Source organism: Accipiter gentilis, unplaced genomic scaffold, assembly GCF_929443795.1.
Source record: "Accipiter gentilis unplaced genomic scaffold, bAccGen1.1, whole genome shotgun sequence".
NCBI lineage: Eukaryota > Metazoa > Chordata > Aves > Accipitriformes > Accipitridae > Astur > Astur gentilis.
The window spans coordinates 10,979-35,994 of record NW_026060908.1 but is presented as its reverse complement, the minus strand read 5'-3'; the positions used below and the strand labels follow the sequence as shown (position 1 = coordinate 35,994).

At 52.2% G+C, this 25,016-nt stretch overlaps 1 protein-coding gene across 3 annotated transcripts; it reads right to left on the bottom strand.

Annotated features, from left to right (window-relative positions):
• Positions 1-737: 737 nt before the first annotated feature.
• ARHGAP35 (Rho GTPase activating protein 35) lies at positions 738-24,540 on the bottom strand. 3 transcript variants are annotated; one of them, XM_049797303.1, is made up of 8 exons: positions 24,468-24,540; positions 22,784-22,875; positions 10,455-14,409; positions 5,653-5,797; positions 4,357-4,434; positions 3,748-3,879; positions 3,241-3,346; positions 738-3,058 (listed from the first exon to the last, which is right to left on the bottom strand). In XM_049797303.1, the coding sequence occupies exons 3-8, from the start codon at positions 14,148-14,150 to the stop codon at positions 2,698-2,700; spliced, it is 4,518 nt and encodes a 1,505-aa protein (XP_049653260.1). In that variant the 5' UTR covers positions 14,151-14,409; positions 22,784-22,875; positions 24,468-24,540; the 3' UTR covers positions 738-2,697. The 3 variants fall into 3 exon arrangements, 2 of the variants coding, with proteins under 2 accessions (XP_049653260.1, XP_049653259.1); XM_049797302.1 differs by having other exon boundaries at positions 22,789-22,875; XR_007505484.1 differs by lacking the exons at positions 22,784-22,875; positions 24,468-24,540 and having other exon boundaries at positions 738-1,694; positions 2,016-3,058; positions 10,455-14,791.
• Positions 24,541-25,016: the final 476 nt, after the last annotated feature.

Sequence of the window (25,016 nt, the reverse complement as noted above, 5' to 3'; positions counted from 1 at the left end):
CCCAAAAATTCAATTTATTATCTTTTTTTTTTTGGTGGAGGAATCAGTTAAATGATGAATTTTGATTTTTGGGTTTTTTTGTTTGTTTTTTAATTTACAAGGGGGGAACCCCACCCAGAGATTTTTTATTATTATTTAAATAATTTATGTCCTGCTTTAAAAATGACTTTTTTCCGATATGATCTTCCTATTGTATGACGGGGTTATCCCCCCCAAAAAAGGGAGGGTTCAACCTAATGGGAAAAACCTAAATCCCCAAAATCGGGAGTTCTATCCCAAAACTGCACTGGGATATGGCAAGTGAGGAGGAGGACGAAGATGTGGCAGTAGGGGGAAAACTGTTAAAACATAGTGTTTTGTCCCATTTTGGGGGGGGGGGGAACGGGACGGGGACACGGACAAGCAGCAATGCATCTGTCTCCCAGTTTGAATTTTGCCCAATTTTGCTTTTTTTTTCCCCCAGCCCTTTGCCAGCACTGACACTCCCTGCTCCAACACCACCAAAGGCCCCTCCGGCTGCACCGAAAGGCACCAAACCCCCAAATTTTAACAGCAAAAAACCCTCCCCCATGGTGAGAATTGGTTGGGGTTTTTTTTTGTTTGTTTCTTTTTTCATACTTTTTGGGTTTCTTTTTTTTTTTAATTCTTTTTGTTTTTTTTTTCTTCTTTTCAGGGTTTTTTTCTTCTTTTTGGGTTTTTTTTTCTTCTTTTCAGGGTTTTTTTTGGCCAGTTTTATTAAAAAAAAAAGGAGAAAAAAAAAAAAAAAGCCGGCAGCCGCTATTTACAACAACACTTTTGTTTTAAAGCACGAGACTGGAGAAATTGGGGGAGAAGCCCTTTTTGGGGGTTTCCGTGGGCCGGAGGAGTCTGTGTGTCGTTCCCCCCCCAAGGGGTGGTTGGGGGGGGGGCAGGGGGTTTTGGGCTGTTTTTGTCACCAGTGGTGGGGAGTTGAGGGGGGTTTTTGGAGGTGTCTTAAAGTGCGAAGAGACCCAGGAGGGGTGGCAGGAGCCTTCCCCGTGCTCTCCCAGTGGTACCATGAAAATCCAGTTTAAAACCACCCTGGTACTGGGAGGAGGGGTGGGGGAAGAACCCATGTGGATGTCCGGGTGTCCCCATCCCCCAGGGGTCCAAACCCCCCCCTTCCTGTGGGATCCAGGTGTCCGAGCCACCCCCCCCCCCATCCCCGTCCCAGGGGGACCCAGGCAACCTGGGCACCCCCCCCCATTCCCCAGGGCACCCAACCCCCATCCCCAAAGGCGAACCAGGTGTCCTTGCTGCAGCCAAATTCCAGCTTTCCTTCCCCAAGCTGAAACGCATTGAACCCAACTCCAAAATCGGCACCGGCTTTTCTGGAGGAAAACCCGCAAATCCAGCCAAAAACAGGGTTGGGGGGGGGTGGGGGCAGCGGGCCCAACCCCCTCCCCTCTGGTAAGTGCTTAATACCAAAATCCCTGGAGAGGGGCAGAAACTGTGGGGTGGGGTGGGAGAGTCCTGGCCAAAAGGCAATGCTGGACACCCACAAAGACAAAGGCTTTTTGGGGGATGGGCGGAAAGCGGGGTGGGGGAGCCCCAGGGAGGTCCTGGGATTCATCGGATGACTTGTGGGATGTGACGGGTGACGTTGGATGAGCGTCGAGTCATCTCGGATAAGTCTTGGGATGCGTTGGGTGAGCCTTGGGATGTGTCGGATGACCCTCAGGACGTGTTGGCTGAGCCTCGGGCCACATCAGACAAGCCTTGGGCTATGCTGGACTGTGTGGGATGAAGGGTGGGCTAAGCTGGACCATGTGGGATGATCCTCGGGCCATGGTGGACCATGTCAGATGAGCCTCATGTCATGCTGGACCATGTTGGATGAACCCTGGGCCACGCTGGACCATGCTGGGTGAGCCTTGGGCCACGCTGGACCATGCTGGGTGAGCCTCAGGCCATGCTGGACCATTTTGGAAGACCCTCAGGCCATGCTGGACCATGTGGGATGATCCTTGGGCCATGCTGGACCATGTTGGATGAACCTCGGGCTAAGCTGGACCATGTGGGATGAGCCTTGGGCCATGCTGGACCATGTTGGATGAGCCTTGGGCTGCATCAAACAAGCCTGGGACTGTGCCAGATCACACTGGATGAACCTCAGGTCCGATCGGATGAGCATCAGCCCATGCCAGACCATACCAGATGGGCCTCAGGCTGCACCACAGTGTGTTGGATGAGCCCTGGGCCATGCTGGGCAAGCTGGGATGTGCTGGATGAGCGTTGGGCCACATCGGATGAGCTTCGGACAGTGCCGGGTGAGCCACCAGCTGTGTCCCGTGGAATGCGAGGGGGTTTGGTGGCACCAGGGCCGAGCCGAAAAGTCCAGGGGCAGCCGGAGAAGTGTCCAATCTGCCGAGCGCCCCAGCACATAGGTCCGCTGGCTCAGCCCCACCATCCTGCTGGTGCCAGATCCACTCCTCAACCCCCTGGCCAAACCGAAAGGTGGGGAAAAATCCTCCTGGGGTCCCAAGTCCGGCTGCCCTGGTGCGCTCCCGCCATGCCCAAGTCTGCTCTGGGGCGGGAGAGGGTGACCCCAAGCCCAGCATTCACTTCCTCGTCTCCACTGGGCACCCCAGACCAGACCAAGATTCTTGTGGGTTTTTTTTTTCCGGTTGGTTTTTGTTGGTTTTTGTTTTTTGTTTGTTTTTTTCCCCTGGCATCAGCTCACAGTGTGTGCTGCTCTGTGTGGAGCTGGGCTGGGAGGAGTGGCTGGATGGGTGACTGTGGCGATGGCGGTGGGGTCCGGGGAGGCGAGGGCTGAGCCGTGCCTGGCGTTACAGGGAGGAAAGGGGCGCCAGGGGGGGTGGCAGATGGAGAACCAGGAGTGGCGCTGGGGGGCTCAAGGATGGGCCGGTTGTAAAAAAAGAAGGGGCACTGCTGGATGAAGAGTTCGATGATTGTCTGGTAGGTGCGGGTGGCCGTCAGGGCGTCCATCGTGCTGAAGTCGGGTCTCATCAGGGTGGGCCAGAAGCAGATGGAGAGGTTCTCGCTGGTCATCAGGTTCACCCGATGGTTGTGGCTGACCCTGCGGTGGGAGAGAGAGAACAAGACGATGCCAGTGAGGTGTCAGCAGGGCCCCCCCCCGCCCCCGACTGCCTCAATGCCATCCAGCTGCAGAGGCGAGCCCCAGTACTGGTGTTGCAGCAGGGGCGGGGGAGGGGGGGGTTGGGGTGCTCCTCCCCGTGTCCCAGGAACCCTGATACGTACTTGTTCAAGTGCCCGATGACGTATTTGAAGACCTCATAGTTCTCCTTGGGAAACTTCCTCAGCACTTCCTTCAGCGCATGGAGCTTCTGCTCCCGGTCATTGATTTCTGCCAGGAGGAAATGCGGAGTCGGGGGGCTGCTGCGGCAGAGAAATGCTTGCCAGGCATCGCAGCTGGTCGTGGCAGCATCCCGCCGTGGGATCCCTCCTCCTTGTGGGGGGGATTTTGGGGCCACTGACTTAAGCAGATCATCAGTCTTTCCCAGCCCAGCAAAAACCCATGCTGCTCACAGGTGCAGGATGGCGTTGAGCGGTGATGCTGGGGCAGAGCATCTCCAGCCAGAAACAGGCTTGGAGGGTGTGAAATAATGAGGAGACATGCGTGCAAATGGGCTTTTATGGTATTCATTAATGAGATGTGCCCACAAATGAGCCGGTACGGTATGAATTAATAAGGAGATGGGCCGGGCTGGGGTGGGATGAGGATCAGGACCCCCTGGGCATACTCACTGTGGGCTTCCACCAGCTCAACCTGCATGGTGTAGGGGACCAGGGGCTCGGGCAGCTCGGAGAAGAAACTCTTCATGGCACCGGCCACGGTGTTGACAGTGAAATCCTTCTCGGCCAGGTCCAGCCCGTGATCTGCAAAGGGAGAGTCTTGGGGTTACACCCCCAGGTTTGTGGTTGCACCCCAAAGTGCTTCAGGGGTGCAGGAAGCTGACAGGGAGGTTTGCTCTGAAGCAGCTCGTCGCTGCCACTGGCAGAAAACTGCCTCCAGCCACCAACCCCAATCTCCATTCACAGAGGATCCAAACCCTGATGCACAGCAGGCAAACCAGTGGCAGGAGAGGCATGAAAATGGATAAAACACTCAGAAAAACGTGGGGACTAGAGAGTCACGGTGCCTGGCATCGCTCATTGGGATGGCATGGGGCAATGCAGCTGCAGTGAGCATGTCAGCCTTGTCCAGGTTATAAAAACTACAGGGCTTAAGTGTGCCCAAATATGTTATCATCCTAAAACCACTTTGGTGGTGGTGGAGGGGATGCAGGCACGTTGGGCACGGGCGTCCCTTGAGTTTTGGGGTGAGAAAGGAGGAATCTCAGTGGCAGAGGTTACCCTGGTCAAACTGCCGCTGCAGGCTCTCCATCTCCGACTTGTTTCCGCTCACGCGGTAGATGCCTTCAGTGCTCAGCCCTGGTGAGGAAAAAAAAGCAGGTATCAGTGCAAGGGGGGCATGAGCAAATGGGGTGGGGGGCTTTAGGGACAGCCCCCCTATGAACCGATGTTTATAGGCATTAAAATCCATATGTCTCATTTGCTCCCCAGAGCCTGGAAGTGATGATACCCCAAATCCCTACCCCTCCGTGAAATCCTGTTCCTCCAGGATATCCTAGTTTAAACCCAGCCTGTGATCTCATCCCAACAGGGAGGAATTTCCCTATTTATTATTTTTAACCTTTTAAACCCAGCACCCCGCTGAGATCTCTTTTTTAATTCAAAAATTAGGAGGTACAGCAAGTTAACATCAAAGTTGAACCAACCTGCCCACAGCTCCATGCAGAATTTCTCACCCCTGACTTATCTTTTTACCCCCCATTCTATTTTTTTTACATGGGTCCTCCAAACCTCAACCTCGATTTTAGGTGATTTATCCCCAGCATAGCATTCAACTCCTGACATCATTTTGTGCTCATTTAAAGCATTAATGATTAATTCAAATTACAGCACACTGTGATGACCGACATCTCTTCTGCGCAAGGCATCTCCGCCTAAATAATGGCCTTTTTTTTTTGGTGTACAGAGTGGGGAAAAAGAAACAAAACCTGGTCTCCCTGAAAACACTGTCTGGATTTTCCGGATGAAAGACCAGGGGGGTGAAGCGTCACTGACTTGTTTTTTCTTGGATGTGGCAGTGGTGTCGGCTCATGCTTTGCCATCGGCAAAAAAAAAATGCCGAGAAAGGGGAAGCACCCACCGCCTGATCTCCCCATTACAGCTTCCTGGAGCAAGAGCCTGGTGGGGGAAAAAGCCATCAGAAAAAAAGCATGCAGCTTATTTTAGTGTTAATTAGGGCTGCCAGAGGCTGTAGCCATCAACATCAACCACTCGGAGGGAAAGGTGCAAGGTGGATGCCCCCAAAAAAGTCCCACCTGAAGGTAGCTGGAGTTATTTCAGCCCTTCATCTCTGAGGCCGGGATGGGAACAGCAGATGTCCAAGGCTGGTGGTTCTCCAGGCACGCTCATTTCCCCAGGTAATAAAAAAGGATCCGGGGAAGAGTTTTATGCCTTCTCAGAAAAAACCATAGCGACCTGAGCTTGTGATGAAGAAGAAACCTCCTCATGTGCTGCCATCGCAGCTTGCAACAAGACTTTTCCCCCCAGGCAGAAAGCTCCGCAGCCGGTTGCTCTTACCTGTTGCTTCGATGTACTCAATGCATCTCTCAATAAAGATGGGGATGGGTTTCTCCGGAGTCACTACATTGGTCAAAGGCACCCCAAAATAGTTGCTTTCCCATGTCGTCTTCGTGATGGATGGCCGAGGTTTGGGCTTTGGCTTCTGTGGGAGAGAGAAGAGTGAACCTGAGGCAAATACCCCAAATATGCCCGTTTATTTAAACACTTAAATCTGCAAGTTAACCCGTTACCACTGAGATAGGAAGGATGCAGAGGCTGCTCTTAACATTTTTGCATGGCGAAGGGTATCAGCAGCCAAAATCCAGTTATTTTGGCAGGAGCGACACAAGCCGATCCAACGGGGCAAGCCACAGCCCCAACAAACTCCCGCAGCTCCTTGGCCAACCGATCCGTGCTGAGCATAGCCGTGGATAAAGCCTAAAACACAGTGATCACTTTGCCAGGCTGAATTCCCAGCTGGGCCGGATCCAGCAGGAGCTGGGGGGAGAAAAACCGTCCCGGAGGTGCTCCTGCATCCACAGCGTCCTAACTGACAGCCACAAGACCCAGATAACATGCCTATTTCAGTGGATTGCTATTTATTCAAGCAATTTATTATCTATTCCAAAGCATTAGTATTCATTCCAATGAATTATTATTATTTATTCCAATTAATTATTATTTATTATTTATTCCAATGGATTATTATGTATCCCAATGCATTATTATTTATTCTAATGCACTGTTTACTCCATTGCATTATTAATTCCAATGCATTATTATTTATTCTAATGCATTATTTATTCCAACGCGTTATTTATTCCAATGCATGCAATATTATTATAATATTATGAGTAAGACACTTATTCAAGCATGCTGCTATTATTATTTACTAAAGTGAATGATTATCATCGTAACGTATTCATGAGAGAGGCGGGGGCGGTGGTTACAGATGAGGGAGCCACTTCTCCCAACACTCCCTTCCCTGCTACAGGACATTAAACCTGACCGAAGGCTTTGCAAAGCTGACGAATTTCATCCCAAACGTTGTCGCTCGCCAATGTCTAAGGTGGAGCCTCCTGGATGTCATGGCTTAGGTGAAAAATAAATGGCGGTACTGTTTTCATCAAAATAGGCATTTTTGTCAGTCTTTAGCTGAAAAAACCTCTCCGGGGGGCTGAAGGGAAAGACCAAAAAAATGGGAGAAGCCAATGGGACTTTACCAAGGGGAAGTTCACCCAACTTGATGAACTTCTAGGATGACGCGCCTGGTCTGGTTGATGAGGGGAGAGCAGTGGAGTGTCCACCTGGGCTTTGCTAGGACTTTTGACACCTTCTCCACCAAATTCTGGAGAAGCTGTTGATGAGCAGAGGGTAAGGTGGGGTGAAGACTGGCTGAACGGCCAGGCCCAAGGGGTGGTGATCAATGGAGCAAAGTCTAGTTGGAGGCCAGTGCCCAATGGACTAGCCCAGGGGTCAATCTGAGGTCCAGTCCTAACATCTTCATTAGTGATCTGGATGACGGGGCAGATGTACCCTCGGCACGTTCGTGGATGACACCAAAGTGGGAGAAGCGGCTGATAGCCCAGAGGGTCGTGCTGCCATCCAGAGGGACCTTGACAGGTTGGAGAAATGGGCTAATGGGAATCTCATAAAGTTCAACAAGAAGCGCAAAGTCTTGCCCCTGGGGAGGAACAACCCCAAGGACACGCTGCGGGGCTGGGGGCCACCCAGCTGGAAAGCAGCTCAGCAGAGAAGGACCTGGGGGGCAGGCTTGGTGGACACCAAGCTGACCATGAGCCAGCAAGGTGCCACAACAGCAGCCAACGGTGTCTTGGGCTGCATTAGACAAAGCATTGCCAGCAGCTGGAAGGAGGTGATCCTTCTCTCCTCAGTTCTGTTGAGGACCCACCTGGAGTGGTGGGTCCAGCACTGAGCTCCCCAGTACATGAGAGACATGGACATACTAGACAGACACCTTCTAGTGGCCTTTCAATATATAAAGGTGCTTATAAGATGGAAAGAAACCTATACCAGGGTCTGCAGTGACAGGACAAACGGTGACAGCTTTAAACTGACAGAGGGGAGGGTTAGGTTGGACACAAGGAAGAAATCCTTTGCAGTAAGGGTGGCGAGACACCAGAGCAGGTTGCCCAGAGAAGCTGTGGATGCCCCGTTGTGGGAGGTGTTCGAGGTCAGGCTGGATGGGGCTCAGAGCAACCTGATCTAGCGGGAGATGACCCTGTCCATGGCAGGCGGTTGGACTGGATGGTCTTTGAAGGTCCCTTCCAACCCAACACATCCTATGATTCTACTATCAGAATTTTGCTACTAAACTTTAAGGAAAGAGCAAAATAAACCCCACAACATGTCACCAAAGCAAAGGTGGAAACCCAAATGCTCCTCCAGCCTGGGCAAGGTGGTACCTGCCACCATACACCATTCGCATCAGCAAAATGAAGATGAAACTGTGACTTAAAAATAAATCCACACAATTAAGGGGGAGAAATTAAAATGTCAAGAACTGCTATTAGTGGCAGCATCTGCTGCCTGGCCACATCCCTTGGCTTCCCCTTGGAAAAGGGGAAGTGCTACAACACAGCATGGGACCAAAGCCCAAAAATGCTGTCTGGAAACCCCAAAAAGCCAGTTATAAACCCAAACAAGCCAGTTATAAACCCAAATCCGCCAGCTGGAAACCCAGTCCCATCAGCAAAGCCTCCTCTCCTTGCAGAAGAGTGCAGCCCGCTCTCCTCTTAGCATGTCCCACACCACGGGAGTGAGCGTATCCATCGCCCATAAGGGAAGTTTGTGCCTCTGTGGGTATTTCGGGAAGACTCAAAACACCCTTTTTTGGGGGAAGTCTTGAAACACCCTTTTTGGATGAGAGCAACCATCTCTCCCCGATCCCCAAGCATCCCCCGATGAGTGGGAGCGTCTGAACGGAGCTTTTTTTAATGCAGCAAGCAGAAAACGACGCTTCAGCAGCTGGACACGGAAGGGAAATTGAGGAAGCTCTCGGTATGACAGAGCAGGGAGCGGGATCGTTCCTGGAGACAGAAGGCATAGCACCAGGCCCATCCTCCCCACCGAGGAGAAGAGGATTTTGGTTTGCTCCTTCCTGCTTGGCAGATCATTGTAGGCAGCTCTCCCTTTGTTTCCAGTGGAAATTAATAATGCCTCTTAATTACCGTGATTGGTTTTGCAGCAGCAGGCAGCTCCAACCAGGACGTCCGGCAGCTGCTGCTGCTCCCTCTGCCACGTCAGGGGCAGCACAGCCCCTCCTTCCCTTCCTCCTCCTGCCTCCCCTCTTACTTGCACATATATATACACCCACATCGTAATGACTGTGTGTATAGTGTATGTGCCTGTATAGATGTGTACATAACAACATGGGCACGTACATGTATTTGTGCATGTAACTTGTGTGTGTGCATGTGTGTATATGTATATAACTTCTATATGTGTGTGCATGTACATAACACTTATGTATAAGATACATGTGTGTATATAATATGCACATGTGTATATAATGGTGCATTGTGTATATGTGTGCTCATGCTTATGTGTGTACATAAGTATATGCATATGTGTGTGTATATAAAGCGTGTATGTATGTGTGCGCGTGTGTGCATGTGTGTAATGTGCATAGGTATATGACCTCCGTGTGTGATGTCTGTGTGTATGTATATTTAACATGTGTAATGCATGTGTACATTTAACGTGTGCATGTATATGTCTGTTGGCATGACATGAGTGCCTCTGCATATGCCATGTGTGTGATATCTGTACAATATAACGTTTGCATCTGTGTAAGTATATAATGCCTGTATTGTATGTTTCTGTATGTTGTACATATATGTGTGTGCATGTGTGTGCTTCCACTCCACTGCAGTGCCAGGCATTTTCATTCCCATGGACCACACAAGCACGACTTGGCTTCTCCATTTGCATCCATGCGTAGGACCCAAGATATCCACCATGTCTTGGAGTGGGCAGGACACCCACCACATGCCCAACACTGCCACATCATGCGTAGGGCTGCATGGCTTTGACAGCCAACCATTGGCGATTGACATGACAACTGCCGGCCAAGAATTCCAAAGATTACTCAACCACGCAACACTGCAAACCAGCAGGCTTGTCCAAAACCAGTTTCACCCTCTAAAGAGCAGATCCACAATTGTGCCAAAGAGCGGCAGCAAATCCAGGTGGATTTAAGTCTGGTTTTGTAGAGCTGCGGCAGCACAATGCGTCTAGAGAAGAGCCTTGAGAAAAGAAGAGCTTGAGAAAAGCCACCCAAGAGTAGCAACAGACAACAACTTAGATGGGTCCTCAACTTACCAGTGTCTGCCCTGTTCAGACACATCTAGCTTCACTCCATTTCTTTAAATGACTCTATGCCAACAATAGTGCCTCTACTCCATTCATCCATGTTAAAGAGAATTTACAAAGCAGATGGAGGCCATATTTCAAAGCACCCATGTTTCAGCTAATTGTCCCTTGAAACTCCTAACTTCTGAGCACGGAAAGAACCTTCTCAAAAGAGTGTTGCGAGGGTGGAAATGATGGAGTTGATTTTGGCATAGGATTGCAAGTTCACACAGCCCATGCCAGCAGTGAGTTAATGCACAATTCAAAATAAAATAAAGAGATTCTGTGCTCACCCTACCCAATCAATCAATCAGTAAATACATGAAAAACACACCATGAATGCAACGGCAGGGGCTCCCACCTTCATTCAGGCTTTATGCTTGGCGATACATCCTGACCTCTACCCCGCAAATCCCATGATCAAAGGGCAGAAAGCACCAGCCTACCTTCGTCGTCCTTCTCAGGCTGCGCAGGATGTTCCTCCTCCTTGGATCTTCCCCGTCGGCCGTTTCATAGGGGATAACGGCATTATCACCTTTATATCCTTGGGAAGTCTGGTCCTCCTCTTTCTTTCGAATGGGTCCCAGCTCATCGTCGCTCCCAACACTGAAGCTGGTTCGGTAGCTAGCAAACCTGCCCAGCCTCATGCAGCGTGTCCGATACAGCACGGGCTTGCTAACGACTGACACCTTGCGGCCCCGCTCCAGGGAGCTGGTGTCCATCTCGCTGTCCGAGCCGTTGCCGCTGCCATTCGATTGGGTTTTGTTAATATTTCGGATGGTGATAATCTTGCCCTGGGTGCTGTCATGAGGCACGGAGTAGATGTTCTCCTCTTCATTTCTGGGTTTGACCACAGCATCCATTGGTTCAGCGTAATCGGAAGGATCGAAGCAGTCTGTGGGCAACCAGCTACTAGAAGACACGGACTTCCTCTGCCCATCCCGATGCCCCTGCTCCAAATATGACAGGTCTCCCTTTGTAATGTCAAAATGCACAGGGGGCTTTGGTTTCACTGGAGGAGGTACTTTGTTGTTCAGCTTGCTTTCAAAAGTGCTCATGACGGAAATGAAAGACAAGCCATCGTTCCCCTCCAGCTCCATGGAAAGCTTCGAGTGGTCTTTGGGCAGGGCAGGCATGGACGTGTCCTCTCTGAAGGGGCTGTAGGTGGGGGGCTCGATGTCCTCCTCTGAGTCCTGCAGGTTGGAGTTGCAGAGAGGGGAGCCTGCTCGAGGTGAGTTGAACACCTCCTCTGTTGTGCTGCAGGCTTCGGCCACGTTGTCGTACATGTGGGTAGCTTCAATGATGTTTTTTTTCTCCACCACATCCTTAAAAAACGAGTGGAAAATCTCCAGCTTATGCTGTGGCTGACTACAAGGTATCGTGGTGAACTTGCCATCAATCTCCTGGGCGATCTCCTCGCCCTCAGTGAGCTGCTCTCTGCTCAAGTCGTTGTCCAGGATGTCTATGGAGCCGTCCGTAAGCGCCACAACTTGTATGGGGATGATATCCTGCACCTCACAGAGAAAGGCACGTAGCATGGCCAGGGACGCCTTGCGTTTCGCTGAGTAAAAGACAATGTACCCATGGACGAGCCGGCTTTTCCTAATGCTAAAGGAGGAATGGTAGGAAAGGAGTGAGAGCTCCACGCGCCTCTTGTGCGGCCCAATGGATAACTCGAGGAGGACTGAGCTGCTGCTGCTGCACTGTGAAGGTCTGTATGTCTGGGACTGCAGGATGGGTAAAAGGATGTCGTCCGCGTTGAACGGATCTCCACACATCAAGCACATGACGATCCGAAGGTCAACGTCTGCCAGGTCTTTGATGCTGGAGGTTGAGCTGACGAGGTTTAAGTTGCGTTTTGAGTCCAGCAGCCCCTTCAAAACCTGGCTGATCTGCTTCTCATTGATGTTACGGCCATACCCGATGCCAGCAGACGCAGGGTCCAGAAAGACACACTGCAACTTGCTCGCGATCTGCTGGCCTTGCTGTATCAAGCTATGTAGCGTCTCGCCACTTGTGTCCCCCCTCTTGTTAACGAGGATGAGCGTCAGAGGAAGGTGAACCAAGTGATTATCCCTCCTGCCAATGGTCGACTCTCTGCTCTTTTCGATGCTTTCCACCACATAGGACAACGACTCCTTCGAGTTGTAAAGGCAGAGACAACCATGAGGCTGAAAGGTAGGTGTCTGGAAAGAGTTAACAGGGAGCCGGACGTTGCCCTCTATCGGCCTCAGGGACAGCTCATACATCTTACCTTCGATCACATACTTGTCATCGTTGGTGCAGAGCGCCCGGATCTCATTGGCCAGCTCACGTGCCAAACCGTCCTTGCCAAGGATCACCAGATTGATCCTGTCGATGTTGGAGTCCAAAAGCAAGTTCTTCTGGTTGCGTTCGGAGGGCCTGATGAAGCAGGAGCTGATCAGGTGCTCGATTTTAGAGTCTATGCAAACCGGGCAGCTCGGACACGTTTCTTTTGTTGGGTGGTACACAAAGTGGATGTGCTTCAAAATAAGGGCGTCCCGCTCAGCCTGCAGCTTCTGCAGGGCTTTGAACCTTTGCTCTTCACCCAAGACATCCTGAATGACGCCCATTTTCTCCTTGCTGGGTTTAGCGTCAAGCTCCAGTTCATAAAACAGCTCTGAGTACTCCAAGAGCAGCTCCTGAAACTCCTCCTTCGCCTTTTCTATAATATGTTTTTGGTGCTTGCTGTAGATATCCATATAAATAGACTCCTCCAGCCACATGTAAAAATCCTCGTTCATAATGAAACTGCGTGCTTCCTCCCAGGGCTTCCCGGGTGTGATGAAAGGGGAAGTCTCCAGGTTTTCTTTGAAAGCTCTTCTCATTTCTGCCCTTTTCCTCTCGTTCCTCAGCTTTTCTAAATGAGCTTCGTAGAGCTGCTCGGCGGGCTGAGTATCCATCAGGTCGAAGGGAATGCGCTCGTTCTCCGTGTTGTCAATGTGGCTTGTGGTATCCCAGGGCGTCTCTTCCAGGACAATAAACCATTTCAGAAAGTCTGGCTTTGTTTCCAAGAGCTTCTCCACTTTTATGCAGCTCAGGTGATCTATTTCGTCCAGGTCCGGGATAAGGGCTTCAAACGCTTGAGGAAGCATGGCGAGATACATCTTCCGCCGGCGCTCTATGTGCTCCTGCTTGAGGCGGTGGACATGCTGCAGAAACAGCTTTTTGGCTTTCTGCGTTCCTTCCAGGTAGACATAATCCTGATACTCTGGAGAGGACTGCATCTTGCGGCTCACATTCGACCATGTCTCGTTGTGGTTTTTGACAATGCGGCTGACCAGCCACTCATACTTGTCTTTAGCAGCAGCTATCTGTTGACTTTGCTGTTTCAAAGCTTCGAAGTAGGGGATGATTTTAGTCTTTCCCCGGCTTTTATCAACCAGCTGCACTAAGGTGCTGAAAGCCAAGTCAATGTTCACATTGGATCTAGCTGACGTCTCCACAACCTGGAGGTTCTTTTTGCTTAAGGCAAAAGTATGTGCATCCCTAATGTACCGCTCCACGCCTTCGTCACACTTTGTCAGGACCACCACGATGGGCTTTTTTGTTTTCGCTAGTTGATTGTAAAGATTTGAAACAAATTTGAGCTGATCATCAAAGTTCCTGTTCATACCCCTGCTAACATCAATGCAGAGAAGAAAGCCATCCACCAGCAGCTTTCCATCCGGCATCTGTTTTTGTTCAAAGTCCTGTTCCAGGCCAAGCTGATCAGTGCAAAAGTACATGAGCTTTTCAGCCGATGCCAGTTTGGTCGCAGCAGCCCTCTTGATATAGGGCTGCAGGGCCGTGCTGCGGTGAGGCTGAAAGGTCTGGTCATCGATAAACTCCGTCTGCTCCACAACATGCATTTTACATTCGACGCAGTCCTCCAAGGAACGCACAACTTCCCCCCAGTAGAGGAAATGGTCATTATTGACCACCCTTCCCCCAAAGTCACTGGTGCTGAGAACTGAAGTGTGGTCCAAATGAAACTCATCCGCGCTGGGCCGTACAAACCGGTTGCAAAGGCAGGATTTCCCAATGCCGCACTGCCCCTTCTCCTTCTCTGTTCCAGACAATCCCACCACGCTAATATTATAGGTGGGAATGCGAACATCTTGCTTTCTTGCCATCATCATCGTCCACACATCCTGTCCCAGCCAACCGCTTCCAAGAGGATCAGTGTTTCTGGCACCCAAGAGGATTAGTGTTTCCGGCGCTCAAGAGGATTAGTGTTTCCGGCACCCGGTGCAACTTGAGAGCTCAGTGGAAGGTGGGGTGACAGTTCTCAAGCCAGGCAGGGTGCCGGGGCGATGAAGTTCGTCGTTCCCATCCTGTATGTACCAGCAGCGCTTCAGTTCTTGCTGGTCCCCATCATTGGACAGCCGACGTTTCCCCCTAGGAGAAAAAGAAACAACCATAAGCATTTCAGCTCAGGAACCCCAAACAGACCTAATTCTGCCCGTACCATTTTATACACCTTGCACTTGAACACTAGTGCTGATGCCGGGGAGATACCGGCAGCAGCCAAGATGTGCCAACCGCAGCATCCGACTGAGCGCTAACCACAGTGGGTACTGCTTCCCCACTGTCATCACAAGTGGCTTGCGGGCGCAAACCACAAGCCGACTGTGTCACGAAGGCAGATCAAGGTCACAGTCTGCCCCCGAGCCGGGCAGGGCGCAAGAAAAACAGGTCAGCAGCGGAGGGAAGAGCTGAGGGGACCCACAGCAGGGCCTGGGGGAGAGGGCTTGCTTCCCGGGTATTTCCAAGTCAACGCTGAAAAGAAAGCAAGTAAAACAAACCATCCCGTCTTGTCTTTGCCTTTTGACCTAAGATTGCACATAGCGCCGGCTTAACACCCAATACCGCTTCTACCAGGAGGATTACCTCTTCACTCCCCGTGGATAGATGGGATCTAGTAGGATCAGAATAGCTGGAAAAAAAAAAAAGGCAGCGAGATCCATCTAAAGCCTTGAAGAGGCGCCCCAAGCATGAGCTGACGTAAGTCCTCCCAGAGGGAATAGTATTAGAGGGAGGGATGATCCTAATTACTGCTCCTGAAACCGTGAGCGTGGTCAGACACTGAAAAAGGTTGCCCAGAGAAACTGTGGATGCCCCATCCCTGCAAGTGTTCAAGGTCAGGCTGGACGGGGCTTGGAGCAACCTGATCTAGTGGAAGATGTCCCTGCCCATGGCAGGAGAGTTGGACTGGATGATCTTTGAAGGTCCCATCAACCCAAAACCTGTGATTCTATGAAAATCAGCAGTTGAGATAGTTTGCTTTACGATCCAAGAGGGGAAGAGTTTTCAGCTTACGGCAAAAATCAAAATTAACTCGCGTGCAGATGACATTGTGGGCTGTTGGAACAATCCAGGGAGCACAGCCTTCCACAATGTCTCCTCCACTTTGATGTCTGGATGGTGCAGTTCTTCCAGTTCCCCAGCTGGACTGAATCACACGACAGACAAAGGCTGCTGCAAACCTGCCACCCTGTCAGGTGCTTTGCTTTCAAAAACCTACCCTGACATTCATTTGATCTCAAAACCCCCACATTTCACCCCTCCATGAGACCACCTGCATCAGCCAAGCCACCAGGTAACGTGATCCGAATGCCATGAAGAAGTGGGTGTTTAAGCTTAAACACAAGAAGTTCGGGCATTTTAGGAGTTGGTCTGCAAATTCTCGGCTCTTCCGTGGACACGTTATTTCCCGCGGGAACATCACTTATCGGCAGCGTGTGTCACTCCTCAAGGTGAGACTCTTGCAGGTAAAAGGGCGTAACAGCCACAGCACCAGTGCAATGTAAACTATGCTGCTGAGCCGCTGTCAAACCTTTAATTACTTCACCTAATTATTCATCGCTCAATTTGAAGGAATGCAGTTACTCCCTGGGAGGCTGGACAGGGCTCAGGGCTGCTTGTACAGCTTCTTCTGCTACTCCACTGGGAACCACTCTTCCTGCTGCATTTTTCCTCAATCCTCGCTGCTTCTTCCCATTTTGGAGGATGAGCCCAGGTGGATGCCAAGCACCCAGACCCTGGCAAGACATCAGCGTGCTCCAGCTTACCCCTGGTGCTGTTTAAACTGGTTTGTCTGACCGGTGGCCGAACCGGCAAGCCGCTGCGGCTCTCCCATCTCCCCTCCAATGCTCCCATGCTCCAGTCAGAGAGCCCAGCTGATGCGGCAGCTGGAAACATGGCACAGGCACCAGGACAGAGGGATTCTCCCCAAGTTGTAAATTTTCTCTCCGTGTCCCAGTAGCAGAAAGTCCCTGAAATGGGTCGTTTGGATCTTTGCAAAGATTGATTTAAGCTTTTAACCATCTGGGTCCGAAACACTTAATCTCGTGCAACAGATGGGCTACCGTTGGCCGCGCGGCACGACAATGTGTCTCCCCAGCCATGCCCAGCCCTCTTGCAGACGTAAAACCACTTTCCCAATTTTCTGCAAAAAATAAAAACCCCTGGAGCTGCAGAGCTGCTGGTTTCCAAGACCAAATCTGCGATGAGTGAGAGCAGCAACATACCAAGCGTCTAACAAGAGGGAGGAAGGGCCAGCACGGAGGATCCTGCACCACTGCCCATGTTAATCCTCGGCACAAAGTGGGCAATTTATTAACGAATTACAGTACGTGCCTGGGCCAGGTGACAGCATTGTCCAATGAATTTCTGACAAATTTGGTGAAAATCAGATTTTCTGTTCACTTTTGCCTGATGGGGAATCCGCCTTTTTCTGTTCAGTTGGCAAAACTCACAGTACACACAGTTGCAGAAGCACTTCCACAGACAGATTTTGGGAGCAAAAGTGAATTCCAGCAGAAGCAGCTCCTTCAGCTTCGCACCATCACCTTCATCCTGCTCACGTTCGCTTGCACAAGCATTTCCTATGCTGGCAAAAAGCAACAGACTGGAATATCTGAGCACACTGTGGGTGGGGTTTCCACACCAAAATTATAGAAATTAGATGTGGATAATAGTTCAAAAAAAATCACCGCGCATCCTATGCAACTCTTGAGAGCCATTTCCCCTGCTTCCTCTTGTGGATCAGCTTCATACCTTTAAAATTAGACTTTAAATACCAAAAAAAAAAAAAAAAAAAAATGCAAGGTTTCAGAAGCACAGCGGCGTAAATACAGGTTTTGGGGGAACACGGGGACATGTGGCAGGACCAGTCCTGGCCAGTGCATGGGACCATGCCTGTTTCCACTGTGCTTTTCTGCACATGCTGCAAAAGCAGCTGGAGGGATCAGCCTGGTGTGGGGATAAGTAACCCACCCCAGATTCAGATGCAGGAGCCACAGAAAGCTTCATACCCACCCTGCTTTTGGGTGCGCTCACACTCACGCCTACGTGTCCTCAGCTCCCCAATTAGCTTAACCTAACGAAGCGATGTCCTTTATCCTCTGCTCAGGCCATGGGAAGGGGAAAATTGGTGTCAAACAGCGCTCGCTTTCGTTTTCTGCCCTAAATCTCTGAGTCAGGAGTTACTCATTTATGCCACAAAGTCCAGCCAGGAAGACCAGGAAGAAGAAGGGAACTGCTCTGTTAATTCCCAGCAAAGCAGGGGGAATTTAGGTCTTGTTTCCTCTTAAGAAGCTGACAACAGAGCCAAAGAGAAGGAAAAAAATAAAAAGGTATTTTCTTCTCCCAGATACCCGAAACCTGGATACAACCACAGCCACCAGTGACAACAGCTCACACAATCCTGGCTGCTGATAAGCCTGGGTGGCTGCCGGCACTCAACCCAGCTTTCCACGCCAGCCCCCAACGCTCACTGCATGCGCGTGTCGCAACAGTCCCAGAATTAATAGTACGTTCAATTAAGCAGCTTCCCAAATGCTATTAAACCAGAGACAAAGCTTTCTTCATGCTCTCTGTGGCACTCACCAGGGTCACGAAGGCCCTGACGGGTGCTGCGGGAGGAGAAACTCCAGCTTGTGACTCAAAAACCCCTGAGGGAAGGGGACCTGACGGCAGTGCGGACGCCGCCAACCAGTTTTTGGCATGGCTTTTCATTTATTTAAGGGGAATGACCTCCGTGTTGCAGCTCTCCCCAGGTCGATGGGATCCTCTTCCTCCTCAACCTGCTGCCACAGATGCCCAGGGCACTGAGTGCTCTGCACAGCATGAAGTCAGGGGCTAAAATAACAGCAGAACCAGCATTCCCAATGGGAAATCAGATGAAATTAAATCCAGGGTGCAGAGGGTTTAAGGAGACATACTCCATCCTTGGCTACACCTTGTTTGTGGAGCAGTGACTGGCTGGACCACAGCCTGCCATGGGACAAACGTCTCCATCCAGTGTGGTCTTGCATCCAGAACCCCTCCGAAATTAGCATTTTTAAGAAAACCAAGCATTTAGTATAAGCATTTTAAATTAAATAAGCTAAAGCTCTAAATTAGAAGCCGGACTATGCAGGGGCAGAGACAAAAAGAAATGGCAGCCCCGCAGCGCCTTGAGGGGATGCAGGGCACCTCCAGCACTTTGTTTTCTGGGTGTGTTAACATCACCAAAAAAAAGTCATCCAGAGCTGTCCGATGACAGCGTCCCCTGGAGATGCTGCTTCTCCCCAAGCTCTGTGTCTCTTCGGCTGCCGGTTAAACCAGCTGGTGCCATGGACCAGCCTCAGATGTGAAACCTACGGTCGTTCTGTCCTCTGCAATCGGCAAACCTGAACTTGCTTGAAGACCTTAAAAATAAGCAACCCTCAACCTTGAAGCTTAAAAACAAAAGGAGTGGGTTCAGCATTCCCCTTCTCTGAGGAAGGCACATGGCACAAACGCACCACAGCAGGCAATTCAGGTAGTCTGGAGCCAGCCTTGCTTATCTCAGGCATTTCGGTGAGCGCAGCCGTGGTGTCATCGAAGCGCCACAAAATAATCTGACGGCTTAAACGGTGGAAATATCTGGCCAGGAGCCAAGCAGCCTGGACTAGCTCTCCCCAGCTAGGTCATTAAATCTTTGACTAAAATGAAAGGGGGGGGGGGGGGGGGGGATAAGTATGTGGTTAAACAGTATCTCACAACAGGCGGGCAAAGGTTTTTCTGCAACAAGGTGGGATCCAGGACCATCTCATGTCACAGCAAAAGTGAATCTGGGTCCAGGATAATGTTAAGCAAAAATAAGTACAGCTAGAGGCTACAACTGCTCTCTAATAAACTACTATTTATCCATCGTAAGATAAATATCCCAGACAGTTATTCACATCAAAATGCCACAACAGAGAAAAAAAAGAATGTTCATCTAAGTGCCATTTCTTCTCATCTAGGTATGTAAAAGTTGCCACAACGCTGCCTTCAACACAGCCTCAGCACGTGGCAATGCCTCTGCGTTCGTCAACTCGTAAAAAGGCTTTAAAAACAATTCAGTAATCCTGAGACAAAAGGCAAAGGTCAAGTGCTATCATGATGGGGAAAGGGATACGCAGTGCTGCGTGAATATTAATTGTCTCCAGCTGCTGGCTCACCTCCCACAGCTCTCACCATGAGAGAAGCACCAGGCAAAATCAACCTCTTACGGGGCTTGTTTGGGGGTATTTTTTTGGTGTGTCAGCAGCAGAGACAGACCTGTTCTTTCACCAGCTCTCCGGTGGCACATAGGAAAGAGTGATGCATGGCAAGGTGCAAGCTCTCTGTGGGGACTCGTCCATCACCTCAGCGAAAGCAGGGTGCCTGCAAAATGGCAAGCTTATCCCCCAACGAAGGGGGTTTCACAAACGAGCAGACTGACCAGTGCAGCTGTAACCCCCTTCTGTGGCCAAGGCCAGCTCCTCCAGTGGTGTTCCTGGCAGGAGAATGAGAGAAAACAGCTTTGAGGTGGGTTGTTGGAAACATGGCATCAGGTTGAGTTGTTGGCTCTGCCAACAGCTTCACGAGGGCTTAGACTGCAGGGTTACACATAGACATATATATATGTACACATGTACATGTGTGTGTACATACATATATACGGAACTTTACATATATATATATATACGGAATCATAAAATGGTTTGGGTTGAAAGGGACCTTCAAAGATCATCCAGTCCAACCCCCTGCCATGGACCGGCACATCTCCCACTCAGTCAGATTGCTCTGAGTCCCATCCAACCTGACCTCGAACGCTTCCCACAAGGAGGCATCCATAGCTTCCCTGGGCAATCTCCTCCAGTGTCTCACCACCCTTATCACAAAGAATTTCTTCCTCGTGTCCAACCTAACCCTCCCCTCTGTCAGTTTAAAGCTGTCACTTCTTGTCCTATTGCTGCAGACCCTGGTAAAAGTCTCTCTCCATCTTTCTTATATTGAACAGCTGCAGTAAGGTCTTCTCTTCTCCAGGCTGAACAGCCCCAACTCTCTCAGCCTTTCTCCGCAGCACAGCTGCTCCAGCCCTTGAACCATCTCCGTGGCCTCCTCTGGACCTGCTTGAGCAGATCCATGTCTGTCTTGTGCTGGGGACCCCAGAGCTGGACGCAGGGTGGGGGTCTGAGCGGAGTGGAGCAGAGGGGGAGAATCCCCTCCCTCAACCTGCAGCCCAGGAGACGCTTGGCTTTCTGGGCTGCGAGCACACATTGCCAGCTCATGTCCCAGTTGTCACCCACCCGCATCCCCAAGTCCTTCTTCACAGGACTGCTCTCCATCCATCCCTCCCCTAGCCTGTGCTGGGACAGGGGATTGCCCCCACCCAGCTGCTAGACCTTGCATTTGGCCTTCTTGAACCTCATGAGGTTCATTTTGGTCAACTCCTCCAGCTCACTCTGGATGGCAGCTCCTCCCTTGAGGATACCGTCGGCACCACTCAGCTTGGTGTCACCTGCAATCCCACTGTCTAGGTTGTTGATGAAGGTATTGGAACAGTACTGGTCTCAGTATGGAACCCGATAGACACCACTCATTGCTGATCTCCATTTGGATGTTGAGCTGTTAACTACAGTCAACGTATATGGCCATACATTTATATTTATCCATATTTATGGACCAACTGGGGCCCTTCCTGGTGTATTGCCACCAACAGCCGCAGAGACGTTCAAGCCAACCAGAGCAAAACCCAACCAGAAACATCTCCACAGTGGGGATGGAGCTGTTCATCCCACGCAACCTGGGTGGTTAACAGCTCCACCACCAACCACCTCCCCGCGAAGGTACCAGAGCGTTAATCACCCTGACCTGGTGGCTAGCAAACTTGAAACTCATTTTCAAGAAAAATTAACTGGGGCAACATCCAAATGAGTCAGCAAGGAAGAGGCCAAAGGATGTCAAAGTTGTAGAGATCCCTCAGTGAAGGAGCAAACAGCAAGCGTTGAGTCGCAGCCCAGCTGGGCAAACACCAGTGCACATCACTTAAGTCAGCCGTGGCTAGAAGATGACTAATTAGGCTTCAAGCCCAGCATGAACAAAAGCATCACCTTCTGTGACAGCCACGCCAAAATCTCATCACCATAAAAATCGCTTTTATGCACCCAACACCCAACTGCAATTGCAATAAATCCAGTCTCCTTCTGAAAAATGAACAGACCTCACCGCCTCAACCCCTTGCCCGCCCCAGTTAAGCCAATTCACCTCAAAATGAGGGTCGCCATTGCCCCACAGCTGTTAGATGGCTGCAGTCACCATGGTCATGAAGCTCAGCACATGCCTACCCCCGATTTTCCTGGTTTCACCAGAGTTTGGAGGCAGGGAGGAAAGACGTGGCCACTGGGAGGGATGGATCTCGGCCACAGTCTTATTGGGTGTCTTTCTGCAGGGTTTCACGTTCCCCAGTCAAACTGCCTGGCTCCCGAGGGGACCAGCTCCTCTCCCAGCAGCACCAAGAAAACCCACCGTGGTTTAGAGGGATGGCAGAAAATTATCCAGGTTTAGCCCCCACGCTAAATCACGGATCTCTACAAGATGCTCACAATCAGGTCATGCTGCTTCAAAGAGGACAAGCTTCCAAATCAGCATCCCCAAAATCACTCTGGATCCAGGTAAAGCCTAAACCTCTCCAAAAATCACCATTTGCTGATGCCTCGAGGTGGGTGATGCTCTGAGGACTGAGGGAAAACACACCCAGTAAGCAGACATGGCCGGGGAGACAGCAGAGGGGAACCGAGGCTGCTAGGCAAGAAGGAAAAAAAAATAGACTGAAAAAAAAAAAGAAAAAAGAAAAAAAGAGCAAAGCAGGTGTGGAGAGGAACGAAGAGACAGAGTGCAGACACCGACCCTCTCCGGGAGATGCTGCTCATGCCGCGCTCCAGTGAAGATGCTGTTTCGGATGTGCCACTCCCTGAATCCTGTCCTCTGAGCCAGGACGAGGAGATGTGCAAGTGCCTGAGCAAGAAAAGTCCTAAAATCGGACGTTTTGCACAGCTAGGAACCACAACAGCTTTTTTTTTTTTTTTTTTTTTTTCCCCCCCCCCAAGGTAGCAAAGGAAAAACTGAAGCTCCCTGAGGCTCGGAGGTGAGCGGTGCTGCCCCAAAGCGCCCGGTAAAGTGGACAGAGAAAGGAAGGGATTAAAAAAATAAGAAAAAAGAATTTAAATTTATTTTTCCAAGTGCTGTCAAAAGCCTGACAAAGCATGTTACCCTAATGAAGCTTCCCTGTATTGGGATGGAATAAGGAAAGCAGCAGGAGCCTCGGCACAGGAGCAGGCATCCTCTGCCACGCAGCCTCGGCACCCTGCTCAGCACCTTTTTGGGTTTTTAATTTTAAAATCAAGCGGTTTCTCAAGTCTGTCCACCCCGCCCCCCCCCCCCCCCCAGTTGGCAGGGCGAAAGCAGAAATAAATGAATTCAGGCCATTAAAAATTACATCACCAGCCGGCCCAAGCGCGCGTCAGGCCCGTCTTTATCTCTGCGGATTTAAACGCCAATTACCGGCGGCTCGTGCGGATACAGCAGCTCCTGGAGAAAAAAAAATTAAAATAATAAAAATGACTACCAAGAAAGCAAATCCCCCATTTCCGTTAAAAACCCCAAATATAAAGAATCATTGTGCGAAGCTTAATCTCCCGGCAAACGCCTTAATCGTTTCCCCAGCCCACAGCCGGCGCCGTCAATTTATTACCGAATAAAAAGACGCTTTTTAATTGCCGGTGGGCATCATCGCAACGATGGCTTCGCTCTGAGCGAGCCGGGGCAGCTGCCGGTGGGCGGCTCCGGCACCGGTCGAACCCCAAGCTTGTCTCCAGGGGGATTGCTGCCGCCGCCGGAAAAGCCAAATGAACATGGGTTAGCAGAGGAAGATTTCGGAAATGGGCCGGAAAAATGAAAAGGGAGGCGGCAAAGAGGGGGCATTTGCCACCCAAAAAGGTGGATGCTGGAAACGCCCCCCCCCCCCCCCAGAGCGGGGGGGACACCCCAAAAGGCAGCAGCACCCCAAAATCAGCCTGAGGTTCTCCCCCCCTTTTCTTTGGTGAGGGGGATTAGGGCTCCCTCCCCCACTTGGGGGGGGGGGGGGGCGCTGGGAGCTTGGTTCCATGGCTGTCCCCACTGTGGGGAACCCCCCCAAAACCCCAGCCCCTCCGTGAGACCCTTCACAGGGGAATCTGGGGGAGGGCGATGCCTGCCTCCCCCCCCTCCTCAAGTGGGGGGACAGGGTGATCCCCCCCCGCCAAAGTGGGGCTGCAGCCCCTCATGCCCTGCTGAGCAAAATGCCCCTCTCAGTAAAAGGGGGATCCTTGGGGTTGGGGGGGAAAAGCCCCCAAGCTCTTAATGGTGGTGGGGGGGTCTGCATTCCCTGCCCCAGAGGGGGAGTTCCCTCTCTCCACCTCCTTGCTGGTGGGGGGGGCCACGGATCCTTTAAGAGGGGGTGTGTCTCTCCTTCTCCCTCCTAGCTTGGGGGGCCAACCCCCTCTTAAGGGGTCTCCCCCTCCCTCCCTCACCCTCTCAGGCCTCCTTTAGCCTGGCGGTGGTGGTGGGGGTGTCTCTCCTCCCAGGACCCCTCCCCTTAAAGGGGGGCTGTCTCCCCACCACAGGGACTCTCCCCTAACTGGGGTCTCCCGCTCCCAAGACCCCTCCCCTAAAAAGGGGGGACATATCCTCTCCCAGGAGGTCTCCCCTTTAAGGTGGGTGGGGGGTGTCCCCACCCTGGACCCCTTCCCTTAAGGGTGGGGGTCTCCCCTCTCCTAAACGAGGGGGTCTGCCCTTCCCAGACCTCTCCCCTAAGGGGGGAGGAGCTGTCTCCCCTCCTTGGACCCCCCCCCCCCCTTAAGGGAGGGGGACACACCACCCCCCCCGGGGGTGGTCTGTCCCCCGCCCAGACCCCTCAACGGGAGGACCCCCAGGCCGGGGATGAGCCGCCCCCCCCATCCACAAATGGATGGGGGGGGTGACCCCTCTCCTCCCCGGGCCGAGGCCCCGTTCACCCCCCAGTTCCCCCCGTCGGGGCTGTGGGCCGGCCCGGCGGACCCGCGGCCGGCGGGGGTGGGGCGGCCCCATTGTTCCCAGCCGGGGGGGGGCGGGGGGGTCGGGAAGAACCCGGGACCGCTCCTTACCGTGACGGCGGCGGCGGCGGGGGGCCGGGCCGGGGGTGGCGGGCGGCGGCGCCATGTCCCCCCTCGGGGCGGAGGCGGGGGGCGGCGGGCGGGGCGGGGGCGGCGGGGCCGCCGGGGCGGGCTCGGCCTGTAATGGCGGCGGCGCCTTCCTCCCCCTCCCCTCCTCCCCTCCTCCCCTCCTCCTCCTCCTCCGCCTCCGCCTCCTCCCGCGCGGACGGGGGCGGGGGGCAGCGGCGCGCGCGGGGGCGCGCGCGGGGCGGGCGGCGGCGCATGCGCGGCGGGCGGGGAGGGGAGGGGAGGGGGAGGCGGGGCGGGGCGATGCGGCAGCGCGCGGGGAGGCGGGAAGGCGGGGGGAGGGGGCAGGGAGAGGGTCGGGTAGGCGCATGTGCGCCGCGCCTGCTTGTGTCCGCCGACGGATTCGTGTTCCCCCCTTCCTCCTCCTTTCCTCCTCCTCCCGGTATCACCGGGGCCCCGCCTGAGAGCGGTCTGGGCCTCACAGGGGCAGCCCCGGTCCCGGTAACCATGGAGCCCGGGAAGGGTGCCCCCCCG

What these genes read in the sequence shown, in the direction of transcription:
- ARHGAP35 (XM_049797303.1), bottom strand. Translation starts at nt 14,150, where the DNA reads ATGATGATGGCAAGAAAGCAAGATGTTCGCATTCCCACCTATAATATT. An exon ending in GCAGCGGCAGTTTGACCAGG is followed by an intron (nt 3,880 to 4,356) that starts GTAACCTCTGCC and finishes CTCCCTTTGCAG; the next exon opens with ATCACGGGCTGGACCTGGCC. An exon ending in GTCATCGGGCACTTGAACAA is followed by an intron (nt 3,059 to 3,240) that starts GTACGTATCAGG and finishes CTCCCACCGCAG; the next exon opens with GGTCAGCCACAACCATCGGG.